The 17,504-nt window shown below is 41.1% G+C and overlaps 1 protein-coding gene across 1 annotated transcript; it reads right to left on the reverse strand.

Annotated features, from left to right (window-relative positions):
- Positions 1–2,916: 2,916 nt before the first annotated feature.
- On the reverse strand, positions 2,917–16,597 carry AKAP3 (A-kinase anchoring protein 3). The gene is made up of 4 exons (XM_073329453.1): positions 16,524–16,597; positions 15,591–15,683; positions 9,061–11,280; positions 2,917–3,208 (listed from the first exon to the last, which is right to left on the reverse strand). Exons 2-4 carry the CDS (start codon positions 15,681–15,683, stop codon positions 3,053–3,055), a joined length of 2,469 nt encoding a protein of 822 aa, XP_073185554.1. The 5' UTR covers positions 16,524–16,597; the 3' UTR covers positions 2,917–3,052.
- Between the last annotated feature and the right edge of the window lie 907 nt (positions 16,598–17,504).

Genomic DNA, 17,504 nt, shown 5'->3' on the forward strand with positions numbered 1-17,504 from the left:
AAAGGCTAACGTAGTGCCCATCTTTAAAAAAGGGAAGAAGGAGGATCCTGGAAACTACAGGCCAGTCAGCCTCACCTCAGTCCCCGGAAAAATCATGGAGCAGGTCCTCAAAGAATCAATCCTGAAGCACTTGCATGAGAGGAAGGTGATCAGGAACAGCCAGCATGGATTCACCAAGGGAAGGTCATGCCTGACTAATCTAATCGCCTTCTATGATGAGATTACTGGTTTTGTGGATGAAGGGAAAGCAATGGATGTATTGTTTCTTGACTTTAGCAAAGCTTTTCACACGGTCTCCCACAGTATTCTTGTCAGCAAGTTAAAGAAGTGTGGGCTGGATGAATGCACTATCAGGTGGGTAGAAAGTTGGCTAGATTGTTGGGCTCAATGGGTAGTGATCAATGGCTCCATGTCTAGTTGGCAGCCGGTGTCAAGTGGAGTGCCCCAGGGGTCGGTCCTGGGGCCGGTTTTGTTCAATATCTTCATAAATGATCTGGAGGATGGTGTGGATTGCACTCTCAGCAAATTTGCGGATGATACTAAACTGGGAGGAGTGGTAGATACGTTGGAGGGTAGGGATAGGATACAGAGGGACCTAGACAAATTGGAGGATTGGGCCAAAAGAAAACTGATGAGGTTCAATAAGGATAAGTGCAGAGTCCTGCACTTAGGACGGAAGAACCCAATGCACAGCTACAGACTAGGGACCGAATGGCTAAGCAGCAGTTCTGCGGAAAAGGACCTAGGGATGACAATGGACGAGAAACTGGATATGAGTCAGCAGTGTGCCCTTGTTGCCAAGAAGGCCAATGGCATTTGGGGATGTATAAGTAGGGGCATAGCGAGCAGATCGAGGGATGTGATCGTCCCCCTCTATTCGACATTGGTGAGGCCTCATCTGGAGTACTGTGTCCAGTTTTGGGCCCCACACTACAAGAAGGATGTGGATAAATTGGAGAGAGTCCAGCGAAGGGCAACAAAAATGATTAGGGGTCTGGAACACATGACTTATGAGGAGAGGCTGAGGGAACTGGGATTGTTTAGTCTGCAGAAGAGAAGAATGAGGGGGGATTTGATAGCTGCTTTCAACTACCTGAGAGGTGGTTCCAGAGAGGATGGTTCTAGACTATTCTCAGTGGTAGAAGAGGACAGGACAAGGAGTAATGGTCTCAAGTTGCAGTGCGGGAGGTTTAGGTTGGATATTAGGAAAAACTTTTTCACTAGGAGGGAGGTGAAACACTGGAATGCGTTACCTAGGGAAGTGGTAGAATCTCCTTCCTTAGAAGTTTTTAAGGTCAGGCTTGACAAAGCCCTGGCTGGGATGATTTAATTGGGGATTGGTCCTGCTTTGAGCAGGGGGTTGGACTAGATGACCTCCTGAGGTCCCTTCCAACCCTGATATTCTATGATTCTAAGAAAAAAAAATAAAAAAATATGCACAAAGTATTTTAAAATTCTGCATAATTTATTTGTCCAAAATAACACAATATAATCACACACTTCTGGGGCTTCCACTGTCAGCCCCGCATGGCTGGGGCTCCTGCTGTCATCCTTGCGGCAGGAACCCCAGCCACATGCAGCTGACAATCCGAGCCCCAGCTGGAAAAAAGAAGCTTTTTGGTGGAAATCACAAATTCTACGTGAAAAAATAAAATTCTTTGGGGAACATTAATTCTGCTCAAATTCTGCATTATGCAATGGGTGCAGATTCCAGCAGGAGTAATATATGTAACTATTTTAGTCTTTTCTCATAAACCAATTCCCCCCAAAACTCCCTAAACTTCCTCCAATTTATCAGTGCCTTTCTGGGTAAACTGATTCCTGGAACTGAATGTCCTGTTCTAGGTGTAGTTGTTCTGGAGTTGTACAATCAAGGACTATTGTGTCCCTGCACCTTGACATGATGCCTCTACATACACACCACAACACAGTATTAACCCTACTGCCGCTTTATTGTATTGTAAATTCTCATCTAGTTTGCTCTTCATTATCATCCCTAGGTCTCTTTCAGCACTGATTTCCTGGATTCTATTTCCCATTGAATAGTTGTGTTTCAGATTATTTTCCTGCTGCTGTCCTGCATTTTTCTAAATTCTTTTCATATACTAGTTTCTGCCCATATTTCTAATTGCTTTAGGTCCCATTCTCTGCCCTCAGTGGTATTTTGACTCTTTCCTATTATCGTCATCTGTGAATTGGTCCTTCTTCCAGATCACGAGTGAAGATGTTACATAAGACCAGACCTAACATCCAGTCTCTGTGATATCCCACTACATGCTTTCCCCCAGCTCTCCACAATTTTTCAAATGTAATAGTATATACTTACTAGTGTATAGTAAGTTTGTATATACCCCGCATGCCCTAAGATGACTATTATACACCCCAAGATGCATGTCTTACACCGTCAAACCCCGCCTTTGTTGAGGGACCCTGAGCTGACAGCCACAACCACAAAAGTGTGCAGCACTGGCTGGGGGTCTAGAAGTGGCCAAGATGCATGAGAGAGACATTTATTCATTGCAACTTCTGGGCAGAGAGAAGGATGACCAAGGAATTTAAAGCTGCCTTTCCCTGATGGATCACCTCCACTCAAGAGCAGTTATCCCTGGGGACACAGAAGGATGCAAACTGAATCTGGCTGGCATGAGTGAATCAAGCCTATGAACTATCCTGCACTGTTCCAACCTGGCCCCAAATACAGTAAAAAGTCTTGTTAAAGAGCTTAAATCCTCCTCCCCTAGACCAGACTGTGCTTAAAAAAGATGCATGGGAAAAGAGAGAATTTCAGCAGCCATCGAAGGCCACAAGGTGTAAAATTCAATTGACAGAGACAACTAAAAGGGACATAATATAATTAACTTTTCCAACCAGACTTCATTAGCTATTTGTTTTGTTTTATTTATATGCTTGTCCAGCAGGAGTCAGAATAACTGATAATATCGTATCCTACAAATCAGTGGTGGATAGTTGAGTCTGATATGTTGGAGTTGTAATAGGTGCTTGGCTGGAAACGAAGCACTGCTGGGGAGGAAGAGAGAGGAGATGCCTCTGCTCACAGGTTATTAAGCAGCCAGTCCAGCACTGGCAACCGAACAAAATTTCCCAGGGCCTCGCCCAGTTGTTTTTCTTTCTCATACTTCAGCACTGCTTGTATGACTTCCCCCACGCTGTACCCCTTCTCCACTGCTATTGATGACAGTTGTTGAAGCTGTGAAATAAACAGAAGCAAAACACAAGTATGATACACCATAAATGGGATATTTTAAAAGGGAGAAATGAGAGGCAAGGGTGTTGAAGTACTTCTCTTTCACCTACTTCCATTCTATGCTCTTAGGTGTACAAGCCCAGTAATTCCCAGGTGCTGCAGGAGGCTGACCTATGAGGAATGATTAAAAGAGCCAAATAGCTAGTCTGGCTAGGTCATTTGTAAATAGGGACAAGATAATCCTCTACAAAATCCAAAAGGGAGAGACTTACTTAGTGTTAAATACAAAGGCGTAATAACTAGAAGAAATGGGTTAAGGTTTACAAAGGGAAAATTTAGGTTGAATATCAGAAAAATCTTCATCAGTGGCTACTTTGTTGCAACCCCCACTACTTTCCTAACTCATTTGAGCAGTCCCATTGTCTTGAATGAGACTAAGTGCATAAGGTGATCAAGGTTTGGCCCAAAATGCAAATGTGTGGGCTGTAGTGTCCAGTGATAACTTAATAGCATTATGGTTCAAGAAAGGCATACATTGTTCCTTGGCTTCTATCTCTGTAGAAAACAATTTGGCACTACTTTTTGTGTCTGTTATTTATTAAAAAGGAAATCAAGTTGTGTACTGGGAGCCAAGGAGAATAGGCGTTGTTGGGCCACAGAAGAAGAAAATGAAAAGACTTCTGGCAACAGGTTCTGAGTACCTGGCTGCATTTAAGTCATCCTGGGTCTGATTGGTTTTAGTATGCAGACAGACAAAGGCAACTGAAAATATGCCATATATTTCACTTTGAAAAGTGTCTTCTTTTCAGATGTTTAGGGCTTTTCTTCCATACCAGTTAGAATAGTATTGATGCTAAACAACATATCCTGACTCCCGAGCCATTACCATCTGGCATGGAAGCAATTTTTTTAAATTTATAAATGTGTAATTATACAGCAGACTACAGCTAAATACCATAGTGACAAAAAAAACTGTAGGCACTTTCAGAGAAAAATGTTTTGTTTTAATCATTTTTTTAATTAAAACATTGAAGGGAGTGGGGAGAAAATCAAATGCCAGAAAGCAAGGTTGATACAGAGAGGGTTTCTTACTAAAATGAAACATGACTGGAAATCATAATCAACATGGAAGGCTATTATTCCACCATGCTGAGGTATCAGAGCACATATGGCATTTAAGAACACCCACTGTTTGAAGAGCACAAGGCAGAATGGAGCAGAATTTGGGAAGTAAATGTTAGGACGTGTGTGTTCATACGCATTCACTCAGAATTTCTTGCCTTCTATATCTTTAGCCAGTTCATAGCGAGTATGGGCATGGTTTAGTGTCCACTGACGTCCATGGAAATCCTCTTATTGATCTCAATTGTTTTTGGATCAGGCCCTAAGTTTTCAAGACTTGGAAAGATTTAGATCTATGTCTGAGCTTTGTGGCTATGTACTCTCTCTTCTACAAAATAAAAAAAATGCAAAAACATTCCAATCCTAGGGTTTTTACTCAAATTATAGAAATACAACCTGACAGACTTAGTACTATTGACTTCAGAGAATCCATTCCTCAGTGCCAGCTTGCTCCCAGTAATCAATTATCCAGACTTTCTTCAGTCTAGTTTTAAATGTCCCTAGCAATAGGCTTCCAACCCTTCCATTGGGAGACTATTCCACAGTTTAATTAGACTTGTCTGTCAGAAAATGCTGTATTTTCTTAATTTCATCTATTTATGTGTATTTACACCCCTTGAAAAAAGGGGTCACTTACCCATAATAACTCCTCTTCTCTGACCGTATGGCTTCCACAGAGCCACAATGCAGGAGTCAAATGCCTAGACATGCGACCATGGAACTATATTTGAGCAGTAGCTGGCAGTTAGGGAGGGTGCACAATTCCCCCACTTCCAACAGTCCACAGAACAAGGTCATAGATATCCCATCCTTTCTAACCATCCTTCAGTTCTTGTCTACATCCAGAAGCCCTATTTGTAGGTGGGCTCTGTAACAAGACATATTAAGAGTGGGGAAGCGGGGACAGTGTGGCTATATGGAGCCAATACATTCAGAGAACAAAATTTACTATTGGTAAATAACTGACTTTTCTCCTTCATGACACTGCTTCCACAAAGCCCCACTGTAAGAAGTTAGGAGGCAGTGACCTCCCTGAGGAGGTGGACTGTGGAACGCTATTAGCTGAACATTACATGAAGCACCGATCTTCCAAACCCAGTATCTGCTCTTGATGTGGTGTTGAGAGAATAGTGATTCTCAATGGTGTGAACCGAACTCCACGTAGCAGTCCTATTAATTTCAGACAAGGGCATATTGTGATACATGCTATTAAAGCCACTATCCCCTACCTGATAAAGCTCTGAGATGTTCCAGCACAGGAATATTAGGTAGTCTATAGCATGACTAGATTCATCTGGAGGCAGGATGTCTTATCAATTTGGCCAACTTTTCAGTCAAGATAATTTGATCTGTAGAATTTTCTCCAAAGGCTAAATATATATTCAACATTCTAAATAACTTAGGCCTGCTCCTGTCCAGATGACATCACCTAGCAAATATTGGACAAGCCACTAATGGTTTATGTGATCACTTGTGATGATCAACATGTTTGGCTATTGTGGAGGGTTCTTATATTTGTCAGCTGCAGAGCAGATGAAGAAATTTCATTCTGGATTAACTACTCCCAAGGATTGCCCCCTGTCTCAACAGAGAGAACAAATCTCCCCTTTGTTTGTCCAGGTACTACATCATAAACAGAATGTATGAGAGAATCTGCACTGGCAGTCCTTTGATCTGTAGGAGACAGGATTTGAGAGCTGTCCTGATGGCTGTGAACTCTAGCAAGTTTATGGGGAATTTTGCCTCCCAGGCTCTTCAAAGCTATGAACAAACATTTTGAATGTGCTCTCAAACCCACGTTTGAAGCATCTGTGCCTATCATTGTCTTCTGTCAGTCTGCTTCTCAGATATTCTCTGGCAGTGTCCACTAAAGTAGAATGTCTTTGACCTGCTGAGTGGGGAAACATTATCGTATTCAATTTGTAAATGCTTGGTTTGTTCATCTGCAACCCTGCCTAGGAGGTGACTAAAGTGCTGGATTCCATCACTAAATCTTCTAACCTACATTTGGTTAGACTGACTGCCTGGATGAGCTCTATGAACTGCCCTGGGAATAGGCAAGCTAGAGCCTTGGTAGAATCTAAGGTAGCCTATCTGAAGTCTAGAGACCAATGCAGATTTTTCTTTGTTTACTCTCAGATCAAGATACTTGATACTACATAAACCCAGCCTTGCCCCAAGACCTGAAGGGAGCAAGAAGAGCTGAGAATCTCTCCCAGGCAAAGGGAAGCAATGTCTGTTTGGATTTTATTTTGGAAATATAACCACAGGGAGGAAAAGTTAGTTCACTCTGAACTTTGCCACAAGATTGTCTGTGGAGAACTCTTTGCTACCTGAAGAAAGACTGGGGAAAAAAAGCCATAGGAGGGAGAATGTTGGTTTGTTATAAAAGGAACTCTGGAGATGTGACCTTTTTGTTAATTAGGCCTGCCACTTTCCCCAGCAGGGCTAGAGTGCCTTTTGGCCTCAATACAGCAACCGAGTCAGGGTGGCAGGCTGCCAGCACTGAAGAACTGAAGCAGCTGTCAGAAATTGACATTTCCAGCAACTTTCCTTGGAGTAGATCAAATTGATTAAGCCAAATAAGGGGAATAATTTTAAAATTGTAATTTAAAATTTGAACAGTGGTACATCAGAGATACTATTGGATGTGTTTGAAGTCTTGTGGTTTTGGGGACTGTGTGTTTTTAGCTAGGGGGAGACAAAAGTGGTGAGACTGTCAGGGCAAAGCTAAAAGAAATGCTTCTTCTGATGAAGTCAGAACATTTATTAAAATATATAAACAATTCAATTAGCCTAGTAAGAATTGGTGTATAAAATTGGAAACTAAATTCAATTATTAAAGTGTGAAATGGAAGATATTTCTTCTTGCTTTAAATGAAAATATATAAATCTAAATAAAGCTTTAGCTAGCTAGCAATGCCTCTGTAATACTAACAAATTGGAGGAAATATAGAGGGGAATAACAAATGACTAGGGGAATGGAGAGATTGATTTATGAGGACAGACTGAAAAAAACCTAATTACTTATACCCTGGCTAAGTAACAGTTCTGAGGGGACTTGATTAAAGTCCTCAGATATTTGAAGGGTAAAAACACCAAGGGGAGAGAAGAATTATTTAAGATAATACAAAGGGGTAAAACTTAGTAGAGCTATGACATTAAAGTGGCACTGTCAACTCAAAATTGACCCATAATTTAGATTTTGTAAAGACAAGCCTATAAAACCTAAGACCAACATGAATGTTTCCATTTCTTTGTTCTTAAACTTCCTATGTATATAGAGCAAATTGCAGCAACCTGAAAATGAAATCTACTATAAGTAACACTAAAATTGATCTTCATTGTCCAAGATGAGAGTAGGGTGGCTACTGCCGCTTCCGCAGAATATTGGATACTCCAGTACTTCTGGGAACAGAGTGTACCTGCCACCGTCAGTGTGACCTTGCTTAGTGTGCAAAAGGTCACGCTACACAAAGGATGCCATTTTTCAAAGCCCATCATCCCATCCCTGCCGACATTACCTTGCACGCATGGTGTGTGCGAGGTCATGTCAGTGGGGGCGGGTTGACGTGCTTTGAAAATTGGCAACCTCTGTGTGTTCACTGACTTTACATGAAAATACCAAACAAAACCAGTCCAGGTCTAAATCACTATTGTACAGGGGACACTACTTTAGAAAACCAGGACTGTCCAGCTGAAAACCAGACAAATGGCCTTTCTAAGTGAAAGAAATATAAAAGGTAAACAAATCACATGTAGTGAAAAGTAATTTGGATTTTAAAATTTTTTACTATTAATAATCTAAGGTTAGTAATTTAGGAAAAGAAATCTGATTGTCCACAATATGTAACTTTGAAATTGACAAGTGTCCCTATATAATAAATAATAGTAATGATGATGATAATAATTATCAATTCTTATATAGCGCTTTTCATCAGTGGATCTCAAAGTGCTTTGCAGAGGTCAGTTTCATAAAATGTATCATACAACGGAATATCATGAAAAAGTTCTTAATATGGGGGGGAGGGATAGCTCAGTGGTTTGAGCATTGGCCTGCTAAACCCAGGGTTGTAAACTCAATCCTTGAGGGGGCCATTTAGGGATCCGGGCAAAAATTGGGGATTGGTCCTGCTTTGAGCAGGGGGTTGGACTAGATGACCTCCTGAGGTCCCTTCCAACCCTGATATTCTATGAAGCAGGGGGGAAGGATAGCTCAGTGGTTTGAGCATTGGCCTGCTAAACCCAGGGTTGTGAGTTCAATCCTTGAGGGGGCCATTTAGAGATCTGGGGCAAAAATGGGGGATTGGTCCTGCTTTGAGCAGGGGGTTGGACTAGATGACCTCCTGAGGTCCCTTCCAACCCTGATATTCTATGATTATTAATCTGTGGAACTAAGGGAAGTGGTGGAAGTAAAATCACTTGGGTCATGTAAAACTAGACTCAAAGTAGTGGAGAGTGCGCCATAGAGAACAATTCTTCACTGGAGGGGGATGGAGAAGATGGCATAATAGCTTTTTCCACCTCTAATGTTTATGATGTTGTTATTTTATAAAGGCAATAGCACCATCATTAACATGATGAGTACTCTTTTAGTAAGAGAAAAGGCCAGAAATTAAGTTTTCCTTAGAACAAAAGCTTTACACCACAAGATAGCAAAAAACTGAAGAAAGAACCTAAATCCCACCATGCCCTAAAGTCCCTGCCCATTACCCAATTACTTCATTGCTTACCTTATTCAGAAACTCATCATCCTCATCCAAGAAATACAATACAGGCACATTTGTCTGAGAGGCTGCTACCCACTGGAGGAGTGCTTGGAGCTGTTTGTTATGTAAGCTCTCGGAAGGATTCTGATTCACCACTACCACTTTGCGACCGGATGCACTGTCTTCACCTGATCCAAGCCCAGCCTCAGCGGTTCCTGTGCCCTTGGAATCCACAGATCCTGTGCCATCTTCCCTGTCCCCTATCTCTGCTAGAGCAGACTGTGGGTTGCTGTATTTGGCTATCATAAGACACAACTTTGTCACTGTATCCACCAAACTGTCAACAAATTGCCCGCTGCCCCCCTCTTTTCCACTTATGTCAAACTGATCAGTAATAATTTTTGTCAGTCCAGATATAGCCTCTTCACAGGACTGTTCAACTTCTGAAAAGGCATGTCCCTCAGAGGTTTTGCCAGGATTCCTGTTTGTTTCATCTATCATGGAATTTCCTTGCTGGCCTTCTATTTTGCAACCAGTTTCATTTATTAATTTTCGGATGAGCATTAATATGACACTGGACATGTCATTTTCAGGGTTCCGCTTGTGAAGTTCTGACTCCTGGGAACCTGATTCATCACTTTGCTTTGATGCATCCTGATCTTTTGCTGAAGATGGTCTGAAACTACTGCAACCACCTTTTTCATGGGACTCATGTGAGAGGAATCCAAATGAAGTGGTACCTGCTTTGTTAGTTATGCCCCCTTCAGCTGTGCCCTTGCCTGCGTTCTCCTGTTGGATTAGATGATACTGTATCAACAATAGTGCAGTCACAATCAGATCTTTTGCCCATGCATCTCCGGATGTTTTGGTCATGTTCTGAATTTCTGAACTCCAGTGTGGATTTTCTGGAGGTTTAGATTCAGCTTCCCTTGCTGAAGGCTGAGACTTCGAGCATCTGTTGCATTTTTGTTGGTTTTGATGCCATAGAGTAAGCCCATGTTTAATTATGTGGTTACCTACTGTTTCTGCACAGGTAATTTCTTTTTCTTTCTCTTTGGTAACTGTTTCAGTTTTTGTTGCTGAAAACCTCAAGTTCTGAGCCTTTGCATCTGCTGCTCGTGAACCCGTCTTTACAGATGCATATGCAAGGCTTTGAGACTGGGACTTATCTCCTGCTGGTTTTTGCACTATTAAGGTAGAATGTAAACGATTTAGCATTGCTTGTACTATTTCTGCAGCCTTATGACTTCCTTGACTGAATAGGCTCCGCTTAACTGCAGAAACAAAATCTGAGTCAGTCATGAGTGTCCCTGTAACATTGTGTAAATTTTTCATACAGGAATCTATTAAGTCTGAAACTACCTCCTTGGAGTGCTTTAGTATCACCTTTTTCAGCACCACACAAGCTATGCTTGAGTCATTCACTTCAACTTTCATGGTCTTCATAACTGAGACCATCATATCTGAAACCACATTATTGGCATAAACCAGAATCCCTTTGCTTAAAGTATTCGTAAATTCATCTGGGCCAAAGCGTTTTTTATGATGACATGATCTGTTCTCACTGTGTGCTGACCTTCTTTCATTACTCTGCTCATTTCTGACTGAAGATTGTTCATCTACTTCTTTATAAAAAAATGTTTTCTTCTTGGAAGATGGATTCTCTTCATATTTGGTTTCCTTCATAGTAATATGAGTTGAATTCTCGGATGGATTATTTTTGCCTTCATTTGTGCCTACTCCAGTAGACTTGTGACCTGGTTCCCCAAGAGAGGCGAAAAGTGACTTGTGTATACACTTATCAGTGCCATCTGTCTTGTCATTAATCTCTTTACGTGCCATTGCAATGACAAGGTTAGAGAGTCTGTTAACATAAAAAGAGACTTCATCCACACCTTGCTTGGTATCTGCAGAAGTTAGCTGACCTTCTATGTCCTTTGGTTCCTTTTGACTTGAGGTTGCTTTCATCTCCATATGAAAATCAGGTGACCCACTGTTGGATCTAACATCCATGCTAAACTGCTCATCATAGACACTGAAACCACCTGGTGAGGGTGCATTGCGCATTTGGATGCTCTGCCCACCTATTGATGGTTCCCTTGAGTTCTCACAAGCCTTTTGTTTACTGGTAGACTTCAGCACATCCTGGATTCCAAGTGCACATCTTTCGAGATCTTTTCGGAGCCAGCTCAAGACTTTGAGTGGATCGGATGCAGCTTGTTTGAAAAATTTTGCTGAATCAGTCTAGGGATTGAAACAAATCACAAATTTACAATGGTTTATTTCCCAATATTCATATTCCCTTGGTACAAAGACCTTGCTCAGTCCAAGGCATTCTATAAAAACCTAATGCAATTCTCATCAGCCTTGCCTATGCCAGAAAAATCAATACCTATATTATAGCAATTGCTAGCACTGTTGCAGCTCAACCCGTGGTAGAACCAATGTAAGTGTTAGTGCAGACATGATGACATTTTTACTATCATGGCATGAAACCCTGTTCTGTACTGGTGGCTTAGCACTAGTGCAGCTGCAACATGGACACTAACTCTTCTTGTGTAGATGCACCCATTGATGTGAATAGTAAGACTCTCACTGACTTCAGTGGAAGTTGGATCAGGTCCTACACTAGCATGTAGTCTGGCCTCTTTCTTCTGTATGGGTTACATAGTAGAGAAAAATGTAAATAACAAGGACTAATGAATGGATGTACAAACTGGATGTTTTAACAACCGTGGAGAGAGAAGCAAAAAGATATAGATACATCTGAGTTTAATCTCTTGTGAATGAACAAACCAAGGATCCAAATGACATATATCATTCACCTGATTCTCCAAGAAATACATTGTCTTTTAAAGATCAGAGACTGCTCTTTGCTTTACCCTTCCAGCACTGAGGATGACTTTACTTGTTATCTGAGAACAGCAACAAAGGAACGACGTTTAGTAAATTTAATCTTATTTCCATTGTCCCTCTGAAAGGTACTTTCTTTGTGTATCTATCTGATGTTATCTTCTTTTAGCTAGCTCCCTCTCATGAAAAGGCTCTTACTGCTATTGCCAGTTAGAGGCCTGTATTTGTGAAGCTGAAGGGCTAATGCTCTCATCACAGCTCCACCAGCATTGCTGTCATCTATCTAGGAGCTGTCTGCAGCACAGGGATTGTTTAACTATTTTTTCCCTCTTAAAGCACTTTGACGGAGAGGAATAGAACAATCACAGCCGTAATGAATAGCCATGTAACTATCCCATTAGACCATCTGGATATCCCCTCAGCTTCAAAGGAGGAGCTTGATGTGGATCTGATGGCTTCCCCCCACCTGCTCCCACCCCGCCCCCCACATCAAGAAAGAAAGAAATATATAGCAGCTGTACTCTTGCTGCTGTTCACTTTAAAACAATAATAAATAAATAAATTAGTAATTAATAATTTTGTCCAGTAATTTTAACATGCTTAAATCTCTAGTAATTATGAGAACCTGATAGGGGAAATGACGGTTTAATTAATGTATCTGCCTCAATGCTGCAGCTGTTCTATTGTGTGTGCATTCTAAATTTTTATCATCATGGATGTGACTCACTATGTCTATGTGTAGTGTACAGATGCCAGAAGATATATAACTAATGGTCATCTCATCCTTGTATTATAGCAAAAGGACATCTCTTTGGGATGCATAATGTATTTTATCTTGACTGCATGATTGGGTGGGAGAAGGGATGTAATGCTTAGATCCAATAAACCCCTCAAGCCTGGACAACAGCAGACTTCAGTCCCACAATGTCACCTACACAAAAGAACTCCAGAGTGTCAGTCCATGACACAACCTCAGCTACATCAGGACCAACAGGCCTCCACTACTAGAGAGAGACACAGACGGGTGAACAGACAGCAATATCACAAACTGAAACCTACTAAACCTATTGGCATTACAGAGAACTTTACAAACCTTTGCTAGTTTCACACTGCTCTTTACTGCCATCATTATCTGGGAGTCAGATAAACCCAAAACTTTCATCAAAACTCAGTGTGCACAACTACATTAATCTGAATCCACAGAAAATTGGTATGAACCAGGCAAACGAAAACCAACATGAATCTCACAGCTTCAGTCAGGATTCTTGAGTTCTGGTTCTGAATGTTGCTACAGGCTTTGTATGGGCCCGATACTGCCAACCTTACCTAAATAAAGTTTGTAAGAGATTCCACCCAGGAAATGCAGCTCCTAAGTCATACTGGTATAAATCCAGAGTAACTGATAAATTCAGTGGATTTAGTCTGGACTCACACAGATATAGTTGAAAGCAGAATCTGGCCCATTGACTCTGGTGGAGTTACTTTGGATGTAAAAGAGCACAATTTAGCCCTAAATAATAATTGTAGGTATTCTTTCACTTTATACACTGCACCTATCAACAACTCTCTCAGTGCCTTTACTTTAAGAACAACTATCATAATCATAATCAAATTCACATAATTTGAAGATGGTATATGTGATGTTCTGTACCGCGGAGGAACACCCTGCAACCCCATGTTCATTCTTATAATATGATTGTGTGGTATCCAATGCAAAGTTTGTCATGTTGGGTGTCTTCGGAAGCACCATGATGCACTGAGCATTGTTGTTATAGTAATGTTATAGGTTGTAATTTCATGTAAATAGTTATGAGGCTGAAAATGTGTCCTTTTGGCTTAAAACAAGCCCAGGCAAAACTCTCCAGGAGCAGAGGGGCAGTTCACATCTCATCAGGGCAGGTATGGGACAAACCCAGCCCAGCCTCACAGGAACAAAGGACACTGGCCTGGGCAACAACAAATGATCTGTTGGACTCTCAAGTGAGTCACCCCCCTTCCCTTTGTCAGTTTGGGACTACAATGAGGTAATGCTCACCTGACTCTGAAGGCGGGGTGGTTGGGGGGGAAAGCCAAGAGGGAAGAAAGAACATGATAAAAGGAAGAGACATTTGCCATGCTATCTCTCTTCCACCTCCATCTACAGACACCACCACCAAGCGACTGAAGTGCTGATCAAAGGGGAGAGCCTGGCTGAAGGGCAACCAGCCAGCCTGTGGTGAGAAGCATCTAAGTTTGTAAGGGCACTGAAATTGTTAAGATCAGTTTAGAATGTGTTTTGCTTTTATTTAATTTGACCAAATCTGACTTGTTGTGGTTTGACTTATAATCACTTAAAATCTATCTTTTGTAGTTCATAAATTTGTTTGTTTATTCTACCTGAAGCAGTGCGTTTGGTTTGAAGTGTGTCAGAGACTCCCCTTGGGATAACAAGCCTGGCACATAGCAATTTCTTTATTAAATTGACAAACTCATATAAGATTGCAGTGCCCAGTGGGCACAACTGGATACTGCAAGACAGAGGTTCCTCGGGTCGTGTCTGGGACCGGAGATATTGACTATTGTCAATAGGTTGCACAATCCAAGCAGTGGCTGGCCAAAAGTGCTCACTCACATAGCTTGGAGCAGCTTACGTGCTAGAGGCTGTGCATGAACAGCCCGGGAGTGGGGGTTCTCACAGCAGAGCAGGGTAAGGCTGGCTCCCAGAGTCGAGGATTGGAGTGACTAGCAGATCACCAGTCCAGATAACACCAGGGGAACATCACAATACATACCTCTTATCTTATCCATAATCTTTACCATACATTAGCAACCTAAAACACATTGTTGGTATTTCTAATAACAGCTGCTGGTGCCGTCACAACATTCTGGGTACAAGAGCTGGATAAACAAATCACAGCTAATAACTTATTTGACAAATGTATTAAACAAATCTATGGTTCTGGTCAGAAATACTGCTTTTGGGGAACTTTTGTATGAACAAATTCTGCTTGGATGAATGTTTGCAAAGAGCTAATAAAAAGGGAGGTGAACAAAGTTAAAAGTAAATTCTTGTTTGATCTCAGGACAACGTTTGTGAGTAAATTTTCTCACTATTCACCCAGAGCGAGAAAGTGCCATCATACCCTATGTTTTCTTCTAGTATATGATCTATAACCAAATTTATCAGCAAGATGATTAATTATGAACATTCAGCAACCGACTTTTCATTGAGATTAAACCAACACCTGCGCTGTTAGTGTTATATCAATGAAAAAATTCTAGATCCCATTTTCCCAAATGGTAACCTTACATTATTTACAATATATGGAGCTGAACATTGATTCCTCTCATTTGGAGAGTAAATCCCTTACTGTAAGGGACCAGTAACTACCATATGTGAGAGACAAGGACCTTGCTAATTCCAAGGTATGAAACATATAGCATAAAACCATTCAAATGAATCCAAACTTGTAATATAACGGTGCAATATAATATAAAAGTGGCATCTTTGATTACATGACTGAAAATCTAATTGCAATGTACAGAGCCCTGTTTACTAACAAATTCATTGGGAAAAACATTTAGCTTTCTTTAATATATCCATACAGAGACAAATCACTTTTCATGCTCTGTATGGTATTTTTGTTGGTTATTTTTCCAGGCTGTTCTTTTTATGAAAATAGGTTTATACAATAATTAAAAAAACCCAACACATTTCTTACTGTCCAGTTCTGTTCTTCTTCGCCTCCTGGAGTATAGCGATCCACTTTACAGAGTGCATTTTGGCTCTGTAACCAGTCAATGTTATCAGTCATCTGTGATGAAGTAGAAAGAAAACCAAAATCAGAAGCACAGATAAGAAAGGGGAAGGAATGTGTACAACGCTGGGGACAATCAGTGATGATCTACAGTAGAGATATCCAAAATGGGGTGTCTTGATACCACATGACCCTTCACCATTCCAGAGATAGTCTCAGAGCAGTACCCTACTGCAGAGGTGCTGGAACAATTTGTATAGTGGGGGTGCTGAGAGCAATTGAACCAAACTGTAAACCCTGTATATAATGGAAACCACTTCGAGCTAGGGGGTGCTGAAGCACCCCCCACACTCCTAATTCCAGCACCTATGCCCTACCATGCTGTAGAAGATAATGCTAGCAATAAACTGAAGAAAAAACAAAGACAATTCTTTGCCCACGCTAAATTATTTTAGCTATAGAAACTTTAGGTGTTACCCGACATTTCAGAAGATACATTTTCAGCTAGAAATCAAAATCTCAAGATAGCAATGTCCCTTTAAGCACAATTTTGCAGAGGGGAATGCAGGTGTGACACAATGGATTTTGACAGGCATTGAGAATTGTATACTGTAATTGGGATTTTCAAAGGCAATTCAGTGAGAGTTGGGCACCTAGCTCCCTTAGGTTCTTTAAAAAACCCCAGCCTGACAAAGGATACAATTGCCAGAAAACAGAATCATGATTGTGTAAGGGAAGACTTCAAATTTGGAAAATCCACACAACTGAATATACTACACAAATGCTCACAAAGAGCAGAAAGTCCTAATCTAATCATTGTCTTCAAGACACTTCTCCCAAAATTTTCAGAGCTGAGTTTTAATGAAAATAAGGTTCAGACAGAATGAATGAACTCACCGTTTTCTAGGACACGTTCTGAGACCCAAGGAAAGTCTCTGAAAAATTGTGATTTGTCCTCACAGTTTCTGAGAATTGCTCCCATAGGCAGCCATATAAAATCAGAACCTATAAAGGGAGTAGAAAATTTTCTGTTTTTAAGACATCTTTGTAAAGTGGCCGCATCAAATTCCTGTTTTCCATCCAGCCTGCAAAACTCTTTGTGACTAGAAATAACACCATATACCTGAGAACATTAAAAACATCATACTGCAGCAGTGTCAGCTATTTAAAGCCCCATTGGATGCCAGAAATAAAATCTGAGGGGGGGGGGGGGGGGGAGAAAATTAAACTCTCTGACCTTTCAAATACTGTTTATGCTGCAGTTTAAAAAAAAAGCAGCAACAAGTAGCATGGCTGGAAAAACTGCCAAATAATACAGTAATGGTTCAGATGTAAATAATAATTAATTGGGTATGGTCAAGGTCCCATGTACTCTGGAGCTGTGGACTTGCTGCAGCATTATGCTCCAGAGCACTAGCCCTTATGCTTGTGAAGACAGCTTTCCGATTTGAACAGTGTGTACAGTGGCACAGTCATGTCCTTCTACAGTGTCAGTCTCCACACATCCTGAAACCACAGCTCTGAGAGATGTGTTAATTTGGAAATCTAATTATGCAAAGTTCACTATCAACATTGTTCACTATTACATTGCTGATCATTTTCACATCCAACTAATGTGCTTATTTCAAACGTTAACTGCCTCCAACACCTTGTCAGCTGCCAAAAGCCTCAACTGCCCCCTACCCAATTTCCAAAATTTCCAAAAAATTTCTCGCTTACCCCTGAATTTTTCTGAGGGCTCATCCTGATGAACAGTTATCATACAGCAAACTGGGGTGTAAATCTACAGTGCCCTAGGGTGCTGTGCACTCACGTCTGTGGGGACCCTGCTGCTGTGCACTAAAAGTGTGCTAGGATCTACTCTGCTTTGAAACAGAG

The sequence above is a fragment of the Lepidochelys kempii genome, chromosome 1, assembly GCF_965140285.1.
Source record: "Lepidochelys kempii isolate rLepKem1 chromosome 1, rLepKem1.hap1, whole genome shotgun sequence".
In the NCBI taxonomy this organism is placed as follows: domain Eukaryota; kingdom Metazoa; phylum Chordata; order Testudines; family Cheloniidae; genus Lepidochelys; species Lepidochelys kempii.